The sequence below is a fragment of the Varanus komodoensis genome, unplaced genomic scaffold (genome assembly GCF_004798865.1).
Source record: "Varanus komodoensis strain SLA01 unplaced genomic scaffold, ASM479886v1 scaffold15, whole genome shotgun sequence".
Classification (NCBI taxonomy): Eukaryota; Metazoa; Chordata; class Lepidosauria; order Squamata; family Varanidae; genus Varanus; species Varanus komodoensis.
Window position 1 is genome coordinate 16,807,720 of NW_025335440.1, and position 19,045 is coordinate 16,826,764.

General features: G+C 43.5%; 1 protein-coding gene across 1 annotated transcript; it reads right to left on the reverse strand.

Moving 5' to 3' along the window:
• Nucleotides 1-6,958: 6,958 nt before the first annotated feature.
• KLF6 (Kruppel like factor 6) lies at nucleotides 6,959-18,953 on the reverse strand. The gene is made up of 4 exons (XM_044425043.1): nucleotides 18,260-18,953; nucleotides 14,873-15,452; nucleotides 12,054-12,177; nucleotides 6,959-10,292 (listed from the first exon to the last, which is right to left on the reverse strand). Exons 1-4 carry the CDS (start codon nucleotides 18,359-18,361, stop codon nucleotides 10,241-10,243), a joined length of 858 nt encoding a protein of 285 aa, XP_044280978.1. The 5' UTR covers nucleotides 18,362-18,953; the 3' UTR covers nucleotides 6,959-10,240.
• Between the last annotated feature and the right edge of the window lie 92 nt (nucleotides 18,954-19,045).

Genomic DNA, 19,045 nt, shown 5'->3' on the forward strand with positions numbered 1-19,045 from the left:
TGGATTTTGCAAAGTCTGTACATGCTTAACAGTTGGTGCTTCTCTCCATGTACTGAGTCTCAATGGCAGTTCTGCATAAAGAACTGTTAAGCAGAGTCTTCATACAGAAAGCCCCATCTAACATCCAAGGGCAATGAAAGACTGAGGTGGTCTTGCTTCTGAAGTTGAAGACCCCTAGAATGATTGCTTTGGAGGATCTCAATTTCCACTCAGAGCTGCTTAACCTGGAGAAGCTCAGGCCTTCTTGGCCACCATGACAACCACAGGGCTGTGTCAGCATGTCATTGGTGTAAAACACACGGAGGACGCCCTCTTGATTTGGTTTTTTTCACTTGGCAGGATGGCAAAGTGTCCAAAGTACCTGGCTTGCATTCCTTTGCTGTAATTCTTAAGGACAGCATTGACTATATAAGAATTCTGATTGATTGATTGATTGATTGATTGATTTATATCCTGCCTTTTTCCTACAAAGGGCTCAAGGCAGCTTACATCATTCTCCTCCTCCATCTTATCCCCACCACAACAACCCTGTGAGGAAGGTTGGGCTGAGAGTCTGTGACTGGCCCAAAGTCTCCCAGTTGGCTCCATGGCTGAGCGGGGACAAGAATCCAGATCGTCTGAGTCCCAGTCCCATGCTCTTAACCACTACACCACACTGGTTCACACTATTCTCACACTATTATCCCCTTAAAACTTAAGGCTACTTAGCAAATTTGTGGCAATACTAAGATTTGAACTGAGGACTTCCTGAAATGCAGACAAATCATTTAGCAATTGCAGTACACCCATGCTCTGGTTGAGCAAGTGCTTTTAGCAAGAACTCCTGCCGGTGACTGTGGATGTACTCTGATGTTAGCTATTTGGGTTGCACAGATGTCCTCAGAGAATTTTTAAAAAAATCACATTCTATAGATTTTCCTAAAAACTGGCAAGCAGCTATTTACAAACCTGGTCTGACATTTATTAATTCAATGGATTTAATTTATATTCTGATTTTTTCTTACACCAAGCTCAAAGTGGCTTACATCATTCTTTTCCTGCAGCTCTGTCTTATCCCCACAACAACATGCTGTGAGGTAGGTTGGGCTGAGTGTCTGTGACTGGCCCAACATCGTCCAGTTGGCTCCATGGCCAAGTGGGGACTGGAACCCAGATCGTCTGAGTCCCAGTCCTGTGCTCTCAACCACAACACCATACTTAATCTCAGTTTCAATGTACAGTTTCACTTGCATATTTCAAGCTCCAATGGTGGCAATAAATTGTAGGTTTAGTCCATGTTTTGATTGCAGGTTTCTCAACTGCTCTGAGCCTTTAATGAGCAGATAAATGTAAATAGGTTTTTGAGAAAAGGGGGATTCCACCTTTCTTCAGCTACGTAATCTCCCCCATAAGAGAAATGGGAATAGGTGAGTCCTTCTATAGAAAGTAAGGGCAGATTGGCCAGGAATGTCCTTTCATGGTAGTCTTTGTCCTTTCTTCTTCCTCTGCCCTTAAATCCACAGTATTTCAGAATAAGGAGTGAGGCAAGCCAGTGAAATGAGGGGCATGTTGAAATGCATGACAAACATGCTGGTGAATATTTATTGCTCTGTTGCTATGCAGTAGCCTTCTTGCGCCATGCTTTGCTTGGAGCGCAACCTTACTCTCCAACCCCGCAAGGCGAGGGAGGACAGAATACTGCAAATGGCCCAGCCAGGCATTCTTGCAAGCCTTTATTTAGGCGATGTGGTTGAGGCAATTCCACCATTACTCAGAGGAAGCTCAAAAATGCAACACACCCAGAGATAATTGGCAAATGTAGGCTCAGCCTTGTGTGATTTCTGCTACTGCTTCTTCTCTATTGATGTAAAGTATGAAAACATCTCGTTTGAATAAACTCATCACCACATGAGTAGTGGACCTCTCTGCTGCTTCTTGTGATGTTGTGTTTATAGAAATGTGCTCCAGGTACAGATGGGCCAATCCTTGCTTCCCATGCATGTCCATCAGTTCATTAGGAAGGCATCTGCTGGATGCATGAAACTAATCTGGTTTTTAATTAGTTCCATTTTGGAAAAGAGCTGAACTACATGTTACAGTAAATCAGTAGCATGGACGGGATAGTCATCCTTTTAGTCACCTTCATCTGATGCACAGAGGTCTGAACTGGTTTGGTACCACTGTATGTTGATGGGGGAGGTTGAAAGTTTCCACCCAACTATTGCCCCCTCCTCCAATTCATCCACCCCACATGGGGGCAATGAAAACAAGAAGGAAATCTCACTGGTGCAATTCTTTATTATTATTTTTGAGACCCCGTGGTGGTGGTGGAGGACTTTGTAATATAACAAGCCTGGATGGGAAAGTTTAAACCTCCTTACCTTGTATGCTGAGGGCCTGATCCAGCCTGGGACCCTGCACACTTACACTAAGGTAAGCAAAACATTCCAATCAGCTGCGTGTTACATAGAGTGCCATTTAGTCCTTTGTAAGGCATCTAGGTCTGTTGCCTTATTTGTGTTAGTAAGCACAACATTGATATAACTTCTTCCTCTCAAGGCATTTGAGGCAGTTTAATGAGAAACTATCAAAGCTTCCCAAAGTCAAAGCAAATAAAACAGCAGGTTCACCTCTGGCTTCTAGTGCCCACCCTTCTCTTCCATCTTTCCTCAGAGCACACAGGCATCGAACAAAGATATCTTATTCCACCCCTTCCCCAGGAAAATACCCTCGGGAAAGGGGCAGTCCCCCAGCCTCCTTCCCTCTCCCTCTGAAGCTCCTGCTGAAATGGAAGCCCATACAGCAAAAATACATGAAAATGGAGGATGGGGAGTTGAAGATCACCTCTAGTGTTCGTTTTCCTGGGCCAGCTTCAGCCCATCAGGGAACAAGAAACTTGGAAGTCTCCAAGACTGGGGTCTTTTGAACAGTGAAGGTACAATAAATACCACTGCGCTTAAGTCATGTTCTAACTAATATCATGGGGGAGTCTGGAAGTTTCCCTGGGGTCTGTTCCTTTTCTCCCTCGTTATGAGGGGTGAAGCAAGCACAGGGAAGAGTAGGTCTTCAGGCATCAGCAGTGTTCTTGGACCTTGGGATCCATGGTAAATTTAATTCCCATGGTTCCTGGCACACTTGGTTGCTGTGCATGATTGACTACAGAAATGGACAATTTGGGTCCTCCAGCTCTTTTGGCCCACAACTAACATCAGCTTCAGCTATTGCAGGAAATTGGAAGGGGTGGTGGAAAGTGTAGGTTGGAACATCTGGAGGGCCAACCCTCAGCTTGAACCTGAAGCCACAGTGTGTTCCTAGGAGTATTATTCTCACATGCTAATAAATAGCATTAGTAACGTAGCAGTTAAGAGGGTTGGATTGGGAGTCAAGAGACCTGGGTTCTATTCCCCATTTGGCCATGGAGCTCTCTGGGTGACTCTGGGACAGACACAGACCCTCAGTTCATTCTACCTCACAGGGCTGTTGTTGTGAGGACAGGATTCAGAGGAGAAGGAGAATTATGTAAACCACTCTGAGTTCCTCGGAAAGAAAGAAGGCGGGTAATTAAACAAGCTAGCAAACAAATAAATAAATACAGGAATTGTGGGGGGGGCAGCGTGATGATTTAGGGGAGACTTCTTGAAAACTCTGCAGCAGCCTGGGTCCAGTCTGAAACAAATTTGGAAAGCCAGACTCTAGAAATCCAGTGGATCCATGCTCTCCTTCAGTTTCCTATTCAGCCCTATGACTGGCCACAGCACTGCCCAATCCTAACTTTCTCCATATTGCATCCCCTGTCACATAAGCAGACAAAAAGACAAAATCTTCTTACTAGATGAGCTGGGGCAACATCTGCTGACAGCATTCTTTAAGCTGGGCTTTTACATGCTTGTTGCTGATCTGCTTTGCAGGATGCTGCATTCAGCCCTCCAAGAGATAGGAATCAACAAACGAGGTCAGGCGAACCCAGTTTTGAGAAACTGGGTTTTTTCTGAGACGTATTGGAGCACCATCCCTCCAAAGCACTGTCTTACCTAGATGCACTGCCAGTTTTCTAAAAAAAGAGGCCAATCTGTTTTGAAAACTATCTTTCCTACCTTACAGGAGTTAAGAAGAGGGAGGGGAATTATGTGTCTCTCTAGATGGAACTGTTGCATCAGCACACTTAGTTGAAATGCCATTGGTGTGATTTTTCTAATTTCACCAGCACCAGCACCACCACCACCAAATAGTTTTTAGCCAAAATTTTAATTGGTTTGATCCTTTTGTAAACTGTCCACAGTCTATGCAAATGGGGCAGAGTATAAAAATCAAAACGGACGGACAAAATATTGTGTTCTTCCAGATCCAGCCTCCTCTACAATTTTTGGTACAGGGGTAGGACTCCCATTCAACATGTCCAATGGTCAGTCATTCTGGGGTTTTGCAGGATTGCACCTTTTCCGGCCCTGCTCTAGAAATGAAGTTGCAGAAAAGTTTGGGAGAGGGAGAAAGAAGGCTGCCTTTTGCTGCATGAGACCATCGAGACATGTGGGTCAGCATGGTCAACATGGGCGGGGTGTAGTCACTGTCCAGGGCTTCAGGCAGGATCTTCCCCCAGCACGAACTGGAGGTGTGAGGGCCTAATCCTGGGACCTTCTGCCGGTGAGTAGGGCTCTATGCACAGCAGTGGGCAACCGGGACCTCTGGACCTCTTGCTTGCACTGCTGTTGGATGCCCGGCCATGCACAGGCCGCCTGCGCACCCAGCCCAGGTGCAGCCTTCCTTTCCATGCACCACAGGTGCCGAGAGACACAGTGCACTGATGAGAACCCTTGGAAAGACGAGAACGCATCCTCTGGCATGCCAGAAGTGAGCATACTTGTCCCTGCTGCTCACATCAAGCGATATTGGTCAAGCTCTATCCCACACGTTACACATTGCTTATGGCTCTCTTTCGCTTGCAATAAATGGCATGCCTGGGTTTATTCTGCATTACCTGATCTACCACTGATTTCAGAGCCAACAGGGCATTTGCTCTTCCAGAGAAAGACACGTTAGTGGTCACGTGCAATGATCTAGACAAAGACTTGGTAGTTATGCGTGTGGGGCTTTCAACCTTTGCAACCTGCCGTGATTCCAGTCTGGGTCACGTTCTGGATCGAGGCCGGGGCTGCAGCAGGAGGCAAAAGGCTGAGGCACATTATCTGACGCCAAGGCTCTGATCCAAATTGGGGACCTGGTGCCTGCTCTAAAGCTAGAACCCACACAACTGCAAAGTGTGTCATCAAACTTTTAGTTTGTCTCTCAGAGACACAAGTTCTAGAGACCCTAGGGTGGCCTCAGGCCTCCCTTGCATCTATCGTCCATCTGGAATAGCCATTCCTTTTCTTTCTTTTGCAGCCTCTCTCTCTCCCTCTCCAGTTGAGCTGTTTTGAGTAATTTGCTTCTTCTCCCCTCCTATCTGGTAAGATGCCCATCAGAAACCTTTCTGTTGGTAGGTGTGGGAGGGACAGACCACAACTGGCTGGTTATGCCCTTTTCTTCTCCATCCCTCTCAGATATTCCTCAGAAGTTCTTCTGGCATGGGACAGACATTACCAGGTGAAACTAGATGGTGCTACCCCAAGTCTGTTCTTTCAGCTCCTCAGGCCAAGATGTTCCTCAGAAGCTCTTCTGGTGGGAAGGATAAACCAGGGCTGGGATGCATGTATCTGCCTTTTCAAAGAGGGCTACCAGTTTTTATTTCAAATATTTGTGGCTTGGTAGGTCACAGATGGGTTCTGAAGTCAGGTCAGGGATGGAGCAAGAGCAGAATCTGTGCAGGTAAGCTGCAAGACCTTGGCAGGCACTGCTGCCTCCTGGAATAGTGGAAGAGACAAACAGGGCTTACTGGCTTTTCAAAACCCAGAGTGATTTCCCTGATGCACAGTCATTTTACTGGTCAATGCAATAAAACTGGGGTGGCTGGCCGTCCAGGTGAAATGGTTAGCCAGCTCTCAACATGCAACACCTAATGCTTGGGCAGAGCCTTGGGTAGATGCTGCAGACAAAACTAGCCTGAAAAAGGAAGGGTGGAGATTATGGTTCCAGTTAAAATGTCAGGTGTTGACTTGACTTACGGTCCTAAAAATATGTACAGAATTCTTAGCCTGACACATTTTCCCATTTCCAGAAATAAAGTGTATTCCCCACGTATTAACTACCTCCCATGTAGCCCCAAAACGAACGTAAAAGATGGCAGGTTGGATCCAAAGGGGCACGTCTGTTGATGGAAGCAATTCTAGGAGGAAGGAATTCTCCCTCTCCCAGGCATGCTCTGAAAGTTGCCTGGGGAGTTCGGAAAAGCCTCCAAATCACATTTCAAAGCAGCATGGAGGGCAGAAGCGGCAGGAGAGGGGGAATCCCTCCAAATTCGTGAGTAATGTTTGGAAGTGTGATGTTGGATTTAGCCCACAGAATTCTGCTTCCATCTTCCTCAGGAGATTCAAGGAATTTCTGAACGTATCAGAACTCTAAGTAGCTGATATCGATACAGTTAGCAAGCTGTTTAAGAAACTCACAGCACAATCATGTACATGTTTAGATTTTAAAAAGGTCTACTTCTCCCACTATTCTCCAGATGGGCTGGGGAACCCTATGAGTTTTCGGACTTTCTCTCTCTCTCTGAACTTCTCTGGTGGGATATAGATGTGGGTTTGTCACTTCTCCAACTGTCAAGGTATACAAGAAATTGATCACTTGAGATTACCAGTTTATAAGGTCTGACTAGTTGTTAGAAGAGAAGCAAGTGCGTTTGCTTATCTTGTACCTCATCTGGTGAAAGCTTAATGAATTGTTTCCTGAGCTGACTTACAATACTTTCAAGAACCTTTGTCTTTGCCCAGAACTGAGAAAGTTTAATACTGTGAATCAGGCTAAGTGTTCTGGCAACCAGACCCAGATAACACAAAACACTGTAAGAGTTTGATTCCACTAAAGGAAGAACAAGACTGACCAAAGATGCTGATAAGAATTTTTTTATGTTATTCCAATAAAAAATACATTCATACAGAAATATAACAATCTTGCAAAAAACAATTTCAAATAAAATCTTGTAAAACAAATTTTTTTACAAAAATCTTACAAAGAGATTCTTTAGAGAACAGGGTGCTTTCAAAAAACAAACAAACAGAAAAAGAAATTTTTACGAATAGAAATTTTCTTCTGAAATTTCAAGCAATTTTTTTCCTTTCAGCTTGATTGAGGCTCATTTATCACCTGAACAAAATGTACTTGTTTAACCACAAAACTGACAAGCATTTATTTATGCATGGCAGACAGCCCCCTTCCAAAATGAATGATATTTCATAACTGAGAAAAGCTAATACAAGGGATTTTGTTGGTTTTCTTTTTCTTTTCTTTTTTTTTTTTTTTTAGGAAAGCTGTTTTCCTTTTTTTATTATTAGTAAGAATTATTATGGCTAAGCAGAAGGCATTGCAAATAAGACTCAAAGGTTCCCCTCCAACACAAAACCCCCAAACAAAGAAAAAATCTCCAAAGTCGCCTTGGATGCATGTGTGAGGATTCCATTCTGCACATGCACAGAAATGAACTTGTACTACAGACGGGAGAATTTTCCACATATGAAGTGGCATCTCTTGTTGCAGCCACAAGAAATTTCCCCAACAGTGAAAAGAACAAGGCATTACATTAGAGCTCCATCGCTTGTAGATTGTATTTTTTGTAGATGCTACTTTTAAAAAAGCACTTCCAAGCATATAAACATATAATGCAATTCAAGATGTGTAGGCCTATGTGTTCCTTAGAATCAGATAAATTGGTGTGTAGCGTGTTTTAGAGAACTATTCATCTTCACCATTTCCAGGAAAAGCTACCTAAAATAGCAAGAAATGGGCTACAGATGTGGTTTGCATGTAAATATATTACTGTCAGAGGAGGAGGAGGCAGTGTTTGAAGGAGGGTAAAAAAGCACCCCTCATTGCACCAGTAAAGAATTATTTTTAATCTCTCATAAATTTGTTTTGCACCTTGAACCCAAAGGTGGCAAAGACCGTCAGGAGTGAGCTAAGTGGTCTCTAGCTATCTAGACAGACTGAGAGGACAGGAGCTGAAGGGCTATTGTGGGGGGGGGGGGGGAAGAATGCCCATCTTTAAATGGCTGTGAATGTAGCAGTTCCAGATGACTAAGGTTCTTTTAAGTTGGCAAGTCTGGCTTTAAAGTATTGTTCCATTTCAAATCTCCTTTGCAGTATATGAAAGCCACCTGAACATCTGCGAGGAACAGAAGTAGGCATAGGAGTTGGAATTATCAATTGCAAAAGGGGAAAAAAATATGTGGGAGGAAAGTATCCCTGGAACAAGAGGCCATGGAACAAGGCCCTGTCTCCAATGCATCACATGAGGAAGGGCTACTGTGCTCAAATGAGCACCTGGGAATTTTGGAACATGCAAAACGTTCCCCAGAACCAAACCGAAATGCAACAGCTCTCTCTTGTTAAATCCAGAAGCCCCAACTGGATTTTCATTAATATGAAACACAGGAAAAACAGAGAACTCCTGATGGGCTGTGATATTTTCTAGCAAAGAACTCAATTTAACCCTTTATCTTTAATATATTATCTATATATTTATATATTTATAGATATACACACGCACACGTACAAACACACGCGCACGCACACACATACACATGGAGCTACAGACACTGTACACGCAAATATACATACAATAGACATTTTCTGCCCACTTGGTAATTTTTTTTTTTTGCTTTTGTTTTTGTTTTATCAAAAAAAAAAGTCTTGCATTTTTTTCATTTTTGTTTAACCTGGAGAAAGATGTGGAACTTGTGCCTTTTAAGCAAACCTCTTTCTTTCTTTTGCTCCTGCACTTTTAAATATGCATGAGAGAAACATACTTTAGAAAATGCGGTTTTATTTGGCAATGGGGTGGGAGTAGGATAAGGTAATAGATTGTGCACGGTCAGATATCAAAAACAAAAACCCAGGGATTCTCAAGTTGGCAGAACTGATCAGATTATGCCGTGGGATTTTTAAAGTTGTCCATGACCCGAATGTTTCTGTACTTTGAAATCCTGTTCAGCAGTTTATGTCTCCTCTTCTCTTCATGATATACATTTGATACAGTACAACTGTCAGGTGACAAGAGAGCCTTAATGAAGCGTACTTCACCCATACCCCTGTATAAAACCCCTACAAGAGGCGGTCACTTTGCATAAGGCACCATTATTAAGGTCAACAGTGCATTAACAGCTAAAAAACCAGAAATGAAACCTCAAGGCATAAATAAAAAGGGGGAAAATAGCTGCATGAGAATTCTTTTCTTTTTCCTTTAAAAAAACCCATTTCTAACCTACAGTGGTTTTATCCACGCAACAGGACGAAAAATATATATCCAGGTTCTGTATGTTATGTAACACTAAACCAATTGCATTGTAGCAGCTTTTAACTGGAATTGAGAGAGAAAATAAAAACCTGCAGTCCTGATTAAAGAATGGAAAAGCATATAGTTCCCCAGAACCATGCAATAACCTTTGTATTATAATGAAAACATTATAGGTTGTGTTATATTGTAAATACACAGCTTATACAATGGATTACAAATGAGCATTGTAGCAAGTAAAAGAAACTACTTGACACATTGCACATTTAATAGCTGGACCAGACACCGAAAGCTCCTCTCACACAGGTTAGGGGCCCCTCCCTCCATTTCTGGTGTCTGACTTTCTTTCCCTCCCTTCCTGTCCCCCTCATTCTTTAAAAAAAAGTGCAGACACCTCCGTTGCTCCTGCCCCTTGGAAATGACTGGTGCTCATTCCGTCTTGCATTATACTCCTTGCATACACCCAAAAACAAAAGATCCCCCATTCAGCCGACCTTTTCTCTCTTACGGTTATAAAACAACCACAAGGAACGAAACAAAACATTGAAAAAAATATGCCTCAGCATACAGTCGCCCAGTAGATCCTCAGTAACATACAGTCGTCCAATCATTAACATTCTCAGTGCACGTGCTCACGGCAGAAGGCGTAGAAGCCACTCAGAAGGGTGGGTGCCAGCGGATGAGACCCACACCGTGCGGTCGCGATGCCGTTTTCTTACATGACTTGTGTAGCCCTCTGGAGACCTTCCACGGAAGAGAGGCCCTGGAGGCAACTGGGTTAGGGTGCAAAATGGCATGCTTTGGCTGGAATACGCATCCCTTCTTTCAAGGTCGGTTGACCCTGAAGCCTCTTAGCCCACAGGATTCCATCTCTTCACCCATTCAGAGATGCCTCTTCATGTGAAGGGCCAGGTGGTCAGACCTGGAGAAGCACCTGCCAACGAAGGAGGGAGCGCGTTAAGGTCATTTTGATGGAGGCAGTGGGACTCACAAGTGGAACGAGGGGAAACGTCATGGCTCAGGGCTGCGAGGGGGCATGCGGAAGGACTTCATCTGATGTGGGGCACCAGAGCACAAGGCCTCTTGGCACTGTAGGTTATCTGGCCTCTGTCCCCTTTCTGTAAAATGGGAACAGCAGACGCCTCACAACAATTGCCAAGGAAAATCTGTAACTACACAACTGGTTAAATTTACAAGCAATATGTGGAAGTAGCTCCCATAACAGTCCACTGAGGTTGACCTTTGAAGGCAGTGAGGTACTGTTGACTAGGCAATGAGCGAGGAAAGCAGCAGCCCGATCGCTCCACCACGTGGGCAGATGGCAATGTTGCATCTGAGCCGAGCAAAATCGTGGCACCTGGGATCTGGTCACCGATTGGCTGCAGCTATGTTTATATCCTGCCCTTACTCTGACAGAGCTCCAAATGGCGCACTGGTATCAACAACAGCTCTGTGAGGTAGATCAGGCTGAAAAGAATCCAACACCCCAAAGGAGGCATTATCAATCACTCTCCATGACAGAAGGCTGTTGAGTATTCATCTAACTTCTAACTGATTGGAGAAGGGGTGCAACAAAGATCACTTAACAGAAAAACTCTAAGATGACAGTAGCTGATCTGAAGAATTCACCAAAGGTGGTGAGCCAAGGAGAGAAACAGAAAAGGCACTTGGAAGAGGTCATCCAGTCCAATGCTTTACTCCAGTTGTTGGAGTGCCATATTTCTCCTAATTAGAGCTGATGGGAGTTGTAGTTCAACATCTTCACCACCCCTGCCTTATGTTGTTGAGCATTCCCTGCATTTTAAAACACACAATGGAGAGCTAACCTAACATTTCCTTCAAGGCATTAATTCAGTCACTGAAAGATTCTGTAATATTCTGGCAATTTGGTCAACCGTCTTGTCAACCGTCTTGTCTATCTGAAAGGAGCACAAAATGTGATTTGGGAGACCTAAGATCAAGATGCCCTGTTGTAACTCAGCTGCAGTGCCTCAGTGTAAGGAAGCTGGTCTATGAAAAAACTAATTAAATACATAAGTGACAAATTTCAACCCACTCTAGGAGTATTTCTGTTGGCTGTCAAGCTCTTATAGATTCAGAAAGTGTATTTTGAACTGCATGAATTGCCTTCTCATAAGCAGATGTAGGAATTATTCACCAGATCAAAGCAGTTTTATTTTTTGTAACCAGAAGATAAAGCTAACTTAGCACTGATCAACATAGCTGGATGCTTCCTTTTCAAAAAGCTCAGATGCCACAGGACAGATAAGTGTGTTGAAACAGTTTGCCTAGGATCTTTATCGGTAAAAGGTTTAACTTGGGAGCAGACTAATGTTGCATCAATTGGGTAACATGTAGCTACACTCTCCCTCCCTTGCATTCTTACTGAAGAGTAAGTACAGACAGCCCTGATTAAGACCAGGGCCAGCATGTGTGAAGAAAGGAGTGTTAAACATTTCCACCTGAGCTTTGTGCTTCCCTAAATTCCTGCACAATTGGGAAGGACAGGATTTAGGGATTGGCTTCCCCCAGTGCATGCCAATTCTGAGCCATATCAGGGCCACACAGAACAATTCTCAAGTGGGAAGTCATATAACTCATGTGATGTGTAGTTTGACTCTCCTTCCTTCCTTCCCACGGAAGGTCTGGGAGAAACACAGTATACACGATAAAAATGGAGCTTCCATTCACCTACCTGTCACAGTGATTACATTTAAAAGGCTTGGCTCCTGTGTGCTTTCTGAAGTGTCTGGTTAACTCATCACTCCTTGCAAAACGCCACTGACATCCTTCCCATGAGCATCTGTAAGGCTTTTCTCCTGAAAAAAGGGCGAAAAGTCCCGGATTATTAAACTTCCTCATCTCCCTCCAACTAAAGATGACTATCGATTGATTTCTTTTTTGTTTTTGCGTAGGAAACCAGGCTGCTTGCTTCCATTCATAAGAGCATGCCAAGTATTTCTGAGAATGCCGATGGAGAATTTAGATGTTTCTGAGCTGACAGCTTTGCTGCGACAGCAAAACGTTAAGTCCATCTGAAAGATGCCAGTAACATAAGCCTTCTGGAGCACTCTGTGTGCTAGGAACATTCTAGTGTCTAGAATACAGACTTGTAAGATCACTAAGTTGATCATTGTGAGTGAATAAGAGCTGCCTGCAGGTGACCAGGCTATGAAAGTTTACCAAAGTTTATTTCTTCAAGACCACCCAACATGATAGACATGTCTTTGGGTGTACAGGATGTGCAGGTATAGGAACGCAAGTAGCAAACATTCTTATGGCCTGGTGGCTTTTATGGAGTTATTAAATTAATGTAATACAAAAGGGTGGAAAATTGTATGCAATCACTTTGGAAGGCAATGAACAGCCTAACCTGCAAATTGGTCAAAACAAAGTATTTGGTTTCCAGCCTATTCAATCCCATTTGATGGGAATAAATGATATTAAGCCAGATTTACTCCTAAGTACTGTACATGAAAGATAATAAACTACAATTGATGCCTTATGATTTCTCCAGGCTTTTTTCTACTCCTCTCTCTCTGTAAGGATATAGCGGGTTTGACTGAATGTGTACTTGAACTGAGAATATCTGAATATCTTAGATATTCTCAGAGAATATCTGAGAATATCTAAGAGATACTTCTCTAGATAAACATTTTAAACAGTAAAAGAAAAAGCTACTGTCAAGTATACGAGAGACAGAACTTAGCAGACAATAGAGACTAACACCACTTTCAGATGTGTATTGGTCATAGTATTAGTTCCTTAAGAAACAAGCCACCAATTCAGGGGAAAATAAAATCTAGCCAAAAATTCTGGGTAAGATGTTATGGCTTAGCTATGGAAAATTGTGCTTCCTCTTTTCCTGGAAACTACCAAAACAGATTAGGTTTTTATTTTGTATTTAAGTTTCATTTCCACAGAAGAAAGGGCATGTGAAAACATATTATCCATTCCTTCCCCAGTTTGCCCAAGTGCTGAGGTTGGGAAAGCATAGTTGAGAGATTTTCTTATGCCTTCTCTCTTTGAATGGTAGAAAGAACATCTTTGAGGGGCAACTGTTTGCTGATCATCAAGATGCAGAAGCTAGCTCTGCACAGTGCAAAGGGCCAATGCATACAATCTAACCAGTCATAAGGTACTACAGAATATTCCTGCAACCAACTAACCAACCAAGCCAGCTACTACCACTATAAAAATTAATACAAACTCTGGAGTGCTCCTCCACCTTGTATCCTTTATGTGGAACTAGGGAACCCAGCTTTTGTTTTGTTTGGAAATCCAAGTTTCATACCAGTAAAATTCTGTATTCTTAACAGACTGAAACCACAAAAGTGTAAGAGCTTTGTAAAGTTCATTGTCATCTTCACAATAATGAAAGCACCACTCGGAAGATTCTTGTACTTCTGCTTATGCATACATAGCTAATTTCCTGATACAACACTCCAGCCAGCCAGTCACACTTCTGCTATTTCAGATCCAGCTTTGAATAAATGAGGAATCTGCCCTTCAGAGTCAAGATTAAATTCCCCATTTCTGATGCATTTCTCAGTTTCCTTTCTGTTGTCAAGTTTCAGATCAGCTATCCAGTTTTTGCTTCAAGGATCTCTCCTCTCTTTGGAAAGACTGAACAATTGTGCAATTTCTCAAGCGTAGGATAATTAAAAAACAAGAACCAGTCATGTGCAAGAAATAGCCCCTTCTAAGTTTTGAACAGAGAAGTTTGCAATGAGCTTATGGAAAAAAGAGGAAGTGATGCTTCGTATTCTGGGAAACCTCAGCTAGTATTGCATCATTTGATGGCCTCAAGCTCTTACTCCAGAAATTGTGTAACACTGACACTACTAGCAACAAGTGTTTTCCTAATAGGTGTCAGCAAGCAGAAGTAGTTGTGCTGCTAGTCATCTCTGGAAGACAGGACACCAGCTCTGCTGAATCCATAGATGAGAGGTGGGCCAACCTGTGGCTAGAATGTTCGGGCCACCGCCAGCACAGTCAACAGTGAGGGGTGATGGGAGCTGAGGTGTTTTGGCCTATGAAGGCTTCTGCTGGCCCTCTCCTGTCATAGAGAAAATGCCTAAAGGCTGCTTCAGTTCATGAGATTTTCTATCCAGCGACAGGCTGGATGGATTGGAAACCACAGCAGCCTGTCACATATTAGAATCCAAGTCCCAGAATCCTAGCAGAAGAAAGCTGATTAACCCTGAAAGGCCACAGGGAAGAAAGGGAGTTTCCTTATTTCATTCACATCCTATGATGGAAATCATGATGCTTCCACGATACAAATTTCAGGCAGTCTTGTAGCCCAGTACTAACTAGACCGAGGCCTACTTAGGTGCCTTCCGATCAGCCTGCATGCCTTAGCAGGCTGGTAGAATGAGGCAGACTCTAGAACCTGCATGTGAACAAGCGTATTTTAACGCCGTGGTTATATCCTACTTTTCCAAGAGTAACACTGAGAGTGCCCACAGAAAGAAACGCTGTTTGATTTCAGCAGATTGCTGGGGTACTCACCTGTATGGGTACGCTGATGTGCTTTCAGGTGTGAACTTTTGGTGTAAACCTTTCTGCACCCATTGAACTGACAACTGTGGACTCGCCTCCTTCCATCTGGAGAGGCATCACCATTGACCGAGGTACCTTTTTCCACAGTCTTTCCACCAGTACCAGTACGAATTTTGCCTGGTGAATGCAATTCACCAGGCACACAATTCCATGGTTGAGACGCTGGCTCCTTGCCCAACTCAGGAGAAGAAGGTGGAGTAGAAGTGACAGATGAACTCAAGTTTCCCGTGTTGGCCAAGCCTAAGACATCACTTATGGGATCAGAGGTAAACTTAGTCGTAGGTGAAAGTTCCTCGGAGCTATCTGATGATTCACTACTAATATCAGAATTCAAACTGTTAGTCTCTAAGCTCTGGCTACTTGCGCTGTCCTCCTTCGGAAGACATGCAGTCTTCTGCTCAGATTCTTCCTTCTTCTCGCGGGCCAGAATAATTTTGGTCCACAGATCCTCTTGACTGTCAAATTTTATCTCGGAGGCAGACACGTAGCAAGGTTCACTCTGAAGGTACCGTTCCAGCTCAAGGCAAGTCTAGAAAACAAACAAACAGATGTTTAAAAAATGTACAAACTTGTAGTGATAAACACAGTCTCAGCAAATACAACCCGGTCAGATACCCGCAAAGGCAGGGTGTTTATTTCTGGTTGCTAGGCTCCTTCAGAGTTAAAGTCTACTCAACCCTCGCCCTGATGACTGTTACTGTAAACACCGCAATTCCCAAGAACTGGGCAAGAATTCAAACCCAAGAGTTCAAACTACCTACATTCTCCGGCCATGACTCTTAGCGTTTTAACTAAATGGTCATCTCCTAGAAAGGAGATGTTCAATGTGTTAGCTCTGAAGGCACACTCTTTTCAACTGGACCTTCTCCAAACTTACAACTCTTTGTGCTTTACTGTGTTTTGTTACCCAGGGCTTCAAAAGGGGTTTCTGCTGAGGATTACCAAACTGGCCTTCCACCAAGCTAACTATGACTACTGCTTGCTCTAAACTCAAGTGGCATGTGTCGTCAATGATCCAAACTCAGGGACCATTCACCAGCCAGTCCATTTCATGAACATGAGCACTTGGGCCAAGGGAAACATGCAAACAATGTCATCTCCAAGTGTACTGGCATGTGCTTTGCATAACACGAGGTTGTACTGCCCCAAGGAATTTCAGTAATTATATTCAGAAAATATTCAGAATTATAACATGGCATTGGGGAAGGCAGGGCATAAGTGTCAGGAAAAGTGCAACTTCGGAGGTTCTGCTGGGAGACCCACAATGAAGGAGAACTTTATCTACTGGCCAAGAGCACAACAGCATGACTCATCTCCCTATTTCTTTCACTCCATGCCAAAGGAGACTTCCTTTTAAAATCCTGACACCCTGCCAAGAAGTACATGGTTCATATCTACATGCAAGGGGACATGCAATTAAAAAGATATAGCCTTACTCCTCCAAAAATGGCACAAACAAGCCTCGGAGTGACACAAAGATCCCCCACAACACCAGGCAGAGCTTTGGAGGCAACACAAGAAAGCCATGCAAGCATTACTTGGAGTGGAGGCAGTGTCTCAATGATCAGTGGATTAGCAGGGCTACAATGTAGGGTTTTTGTGTATTTGGGAAAATCCTTTCCCTGCAAAGCATTAGGCAAATAATTTTTAAACAAGATCCTTGCCTCCACAGCAGTGCGAAGAAAGATGACCCCAAAAGAAAATGCCACACATTTCTCCCCTCTGAAATGTCAGCTTAAAGAGACTGTCATAATACATTCCTCGCTTACGCACACTTATTTAAGAGTAAGCCCCAGTGAACACCATAGGATTGGGTTGTAGATTTTTCCTTCGGGTGGGGGGGGGGGAGAAGGCCAGGGAGAGCAGAGGAGAAGTGGAAAAATAACGCTACCTAATCAATATTTATACGTTTCCCTATAATTAGGCAACTGATTTGCAGCATACTGAACACACTCACACACGTACAGCCTGCTTCTTAACAAGGAATAAAATGCATTGCTCTTATAAGGAAATAGGAAGGAAATTTATAGAAAGAGCAGGTTAAACTTTCATAACCACGCCGATTTAAAATTCCCCTATTATGCAAATCAGCTCTGGGGGCCAGCCTGACGCTCAGTGGCTTTTTAAAATGCTTCCAAAGGCTACCGGGACTCAGATCTGTCTCTCAGCAAAAATCCCAAGATGCCTGGAGGAAACTACTTAGATCGATTTCAATCACGTACTATCTGCGCTGCCTTGGAAAGAAAAGGAGGTTGGGAGTACAGTGCGGGGGGAGCGGAGAACAGAATGGCAAGGCAATTACAAGCACGTAAAAAGGCTGTAACACTTTGGATTTCGGCCTTCTTGATGGATTCCAACTTTACAAATACAAGCCACACTTAATTTGATCTGGGCATGAAGTTGGGTAACAGAGCAAACATTGCAGGAAGGAGGCAAGTCAATAGACCTCTTCGCCTCCCCCTTCAAAAACAAACCAAACAAACAAGACGCGATGCAAAAGCAAATCTTATCTCCAAGCCATCCAATTCCTTGCGGGGGGGGGGATCCATGTCCATTAAAGGCAAGCAAGAGGGCTCAGTCTTTCCTCCAGCTGAACGCCTCAAAGCAATTATGCGAGAAGACAAAACAGAATCATTGTCAAATCAGTGACACGATGGCTAGGGGTGGGGGGAGAAAAATACTTCATGAAACTAGTAAAGCAGCAAACAGAGCGCTAGCCATCGTGGCACTGTCTTGAAAATTAGCAGTGTAAGCGAGGATTGACTTTTGGGGGGGGGGGACAGGAGAAACAGTCTGCAAACGAAAAAACAGTTCAGATGACAAGAGCCAGTTGTAACCTGGAATGCTGCCAGGAACTGGATCGAGCAAATGCGAAACGCTGGAGTGGAAGATTATAATATGATATTTATTTATTTGAGATGGCAACATTTCACTCTAGCGGGTGTTGTTTTCATCTGAGACAGAGAAAGAGATGGATGGGTTGCGCGCACACACACACACACACACACAAACGAGTGGAGGGTAAGGGCTGAGAAAAACCACTGTACGCTGAGATCTGACAGAGCCATTCAGAACAGCAGTGCACTGGCGACTGGCAAACCCATCATGCATTCTAGAGAGAAATTAAAATAACCGTACGGATTTCAGAACAGCCAAAAACACCTGCTCAAAATAAAACCAGTTCTTTTTTCCTTTTCAACGAGCCCAAATAAAATGAAATTCAATCACAGGCTTCTAAAGGAAACCTACAAGGCAAAACTCTGACCCAAATCATGTTGCTCCCAATCATACCGCTTTAAAAGCAACGTTGCCAAGCAGAACCCCCGCCTCGATTACCTGTTGCCAATATTCCTCCAGAGATGGCAAAGCAGAAAAGTAACCAGTGTCGTGGACAATTTGGAGTTCCTGAAAAATGCTACACATCGGGAGCACATCCATGTCTTGTTTGTTTGGAAGGGTGGAAAAGTTGCAACAAGAAACCTTCCACGAAGTCAATGTCCGATTGCAATGTCTTTAGAAAAATAATAACAACAATAACAAAAGCAATGTCTTTAGCTGTTGCTGCTGTCGACAGTAATCGCGCTGGCAGGTGATGGTGACAGAAATACGACCAGCTATTTACAAAGTCCCACTTCCTCCTCCTCCTCCTCCAGAGAAAAAGGACGACCACCAAAAAAACATTTAAAAAAAGACGAAGAAAATTTTTTTTAAGAAAAGCACCCTGTCTCTAGCTATATATTAAACTCCTGTTCAGTATTTTAGATGAAGATAGATTTCTTTTTAATAATACTATTTAAAAAAGCAAAGTTTCATGCAAAGTTTAATTGCACAGCAATAGATGGTTTATTATGATTATTTGCAAAGCCTCTCCAAGGCTGCTGGTTCTGTTTTCCACTCCTGGGCTCTCTCGAGAAGATACCTGCTCAGAAGCCTACTCAATATTTGCAAACACTGAGATGACTGCGAATGTAACCCCCTGCAAAACTTCCCTATTCAAAGCTCTCCTTGGCCAAACCTCCTCCTCTTTCTACTCCCTCCTCCTTCTACTCCCTCCTCTTTTTGCCCCCCTCCCTTCTGCTCCCAGGCTCACTCGCTCCTCCCCCTTTTACTCCTTCTCCCCCC

Bases quoted from the DNA above. Each gene is read 5' to 3' on its own strand.
- KLF6 (XM_044425043.1), bottom strand. From the start codon at position 18,361: ATGGATGTGCTCCCGATGTGTAGCATTTTTCAGGAACTCCAAATTGTC. The intron at 15,453-18,259 runs GTAATCGAGGCG...TTTGTTTTCTAG, and splicing joins TGGAGGAATATTGGCAACAG to ACTTGCCTTGAGCTGGAACG. The intron at 10,293-12,053 runs GTAGGTGAATGG...CTTCGTTGGCAG, and splicing joins AAATGTAATCACTGTGACAG to GTGCTTCTCCAGGTCTGACC.